Consider the following 2,500-nt stretch of genomic DNA (forward strand, 5'->3'; position numbering starts at 1 on the left):
ATAAATACATTAAATAAACACAAAAGTAATTATAAAAAAAATATATATATATTCAGGAATAAATTTTTATATAATATGTAATTATAATGTTATAAAAAGTGTATGATCAAAATATAAAAAAGATATACACATTATGATAAAAAAAATAATAATAATAAAATAAAATATATATATTATAATATATATATATATAATACAATTATGAATTAAAACAAAGTATTTTATCAATTTTGGGAAGTTATACTATTAAAATAAATAAATATATATAAATAAATATATTTATATATATATATATATATATATATATATATATATATATATATATATATTTATATATATATATATATATATATATATATATATATATATATATATATTTATATATATATATATATATATATATATATATATATATATATTTATATTATTTACTTCCTTTTTTGCTTTTTTATAAACTTTTTGTTATTTATATCAGATTCCCTTTTAAATCTAAAATCACTTTTCCTCTTATTAAATGAATTTCGATTATTTTGTCCTTCATTTTTTTGATTAGGATTGTATTTATTTTGTTGTCCTTGTTGTTGTAACTTCATATTATTATTTGGGTTACTTAATTTTTTCTGTAAATTACTTGTGATATATTCTAGTCTTTTTTCTAAATGTGATTTGCATGTAATTGCTATGGAAGGTTCTACAAAATTACCAAGCGCATCAACTCTAGTACATAAAGATAATTTAGCAGCCAAGGATCTACTTATTCTTCCTTTTAATTTAGGAGAAGTTTGTCCAACTAATGTTGCATGATATATAAGACCATACTTGGGTGTTTTCGATTTGGTTTTTAATGCTCTGAAGAGAGCTTTTTCTGAACCTAATATTTGTAGAGTAGAACTTGGATGTTTAGCTAACGACATTAAAGAACCCGCTTTTGCAATTAATTTTGCACCAACTAAATCACCTACCAAATATGTTAAATTAGGTGCTATAGAATTCATTCTATATTTTAAATATGTTGCTAATGATTCACGATAATCTGTTAATTCTAATAATCTATCAGCTAATTCATTTATACAATTTAAATCATCGTCTTCTATTTCAGTTCCCATAGATATTTCAGCTAACTGCTTTATTTCTTTTTGTATTTCTTCTGTTGTTTCTTCTAATAAATTTACATTTTTTGCATTATTTCTAAAACCAATTATTTTTACACATTTAGCATATATTTTATTATCTGTTATTACTTTCCCTAATTCAGGAAAATGCCAGCCATACCATTCTTTTAATCTCATTGAAAAAACATTTATTTCTTTATCTAGATCTTCTAACAATCCAACAGCCTGAACAATCATTACATCAACTTTATCTGCACTAAATTTTAATTTAAATCTATTTAATGAATGTGATAAACTTAATTTTAATAATTTAGAATCTTCTTCATTTACTCCTACTAATAATTCATATAAATGCGTACGTATTCCTCTTATAATTTCTTGGGTTGAATTCGTATATGTTACATTTATATTATATTTCTTTTTTATCAATCCACCTAATGTCTTATCACATAAAGCTAAAGGCTCATTTAATTTAGGTTTTATTATATTCTTTTTTAAAAATTTCTTTAAACCTTTCCCTAATTTTGATTCCATTAATTTATTTGTTTCATCAAATGCATTTTGAAACTTTTTAAATTTACTAAAACTGTATAAAGATACATTCTTTCTTGCTTCTTCGCTAGTAACAAAACATTTTTCAATATCTTTTACATCTGACTCAATTAATTTACTATTCTCAACTTTAAAAAGTCCATATCCAGCAGCAGTCTCAACTAAAATGAGCATTTTTTTTTTTTTTTAAATAATTATTTCTACAATTATATATGTATATAATAATATGGGCGAAATTATATAAAATTTCCTTAATTTTTTTTTTATACACGATAAAAATAATTTGATCTTAATATAAAAATGAAATACCAAAAAAAAAAAAAAAAAAAAAAAAAAAAAAAAAAATTATTTCATTTTCAAAAAGGATAATTTTTTCGATATATTATATATTATAATAAATAAACTACATAATTATTCACAATATATATATATATATATATATATATATATATATAAATACTCTTTTTTTTTTTTTTATAAAGAAATATTCTCAAAATAATTAAAAGGAGAAAAAAAAAAAAATTATATATAAAATATTTATTTTTTTAAAAGATGTCGTATAAACATAAATGTTTAACTATATTAAATAAAATTAATAACATATAATCTACATAATAAATTATAAAAAATATATATAATAATACATATACATTTAAATAAAATTTAAAATAAAACATAATTTTCTTTAATCTTAATGTAGAAAATAGAATTTTTTTTTTTTTTCTTTTTTTTTTATAATTTTTTTTTTAAGTGTTTCCTTTATTTTAATATCTACATATGAAAATATTATTTATATAAATAATACCTATAAAATAAAAATTGTATTATATTCATTT

The 2,500-nt window shown here is 18.4% G+C and overlaps 1 protein-coding gene across 1 annotated transcript; it reads right to left on the reverse strand.

The window, feature by feature from the left end:
* Positions 1-428: 428 nt before the first annotated feature.
* Positions 429-1,838, reverse strand: PGSY75_1008800 (putative nucleolar protein 5; the record flags this gene model as incomplete). Its single annotated transcript, XM_018785854.1, has 1 exon — positions 429-1,838. One exon carries the CDS (start codon positions 1,836-1,838, stop codon positions 429-431), a length of 1,410 nt encoding a protein of 469 aa, XP_018641471.1.
* Positions 1,839-2,500: the final 662 nt, after the last annotated feature.

This window comes from Plasmodium gaboni, chromosome 10, assembly GCF_001602025.1.
Source record: "Plasmodium gaboni strain SY75 chromosome 10, whole genome shotgun sequence".
NCBI lineage: Eukaryota > Apicomplexa > Aconoidasida > Haemosporida > Plasmodiidae > Plasmodium > Plasmodium gaboni.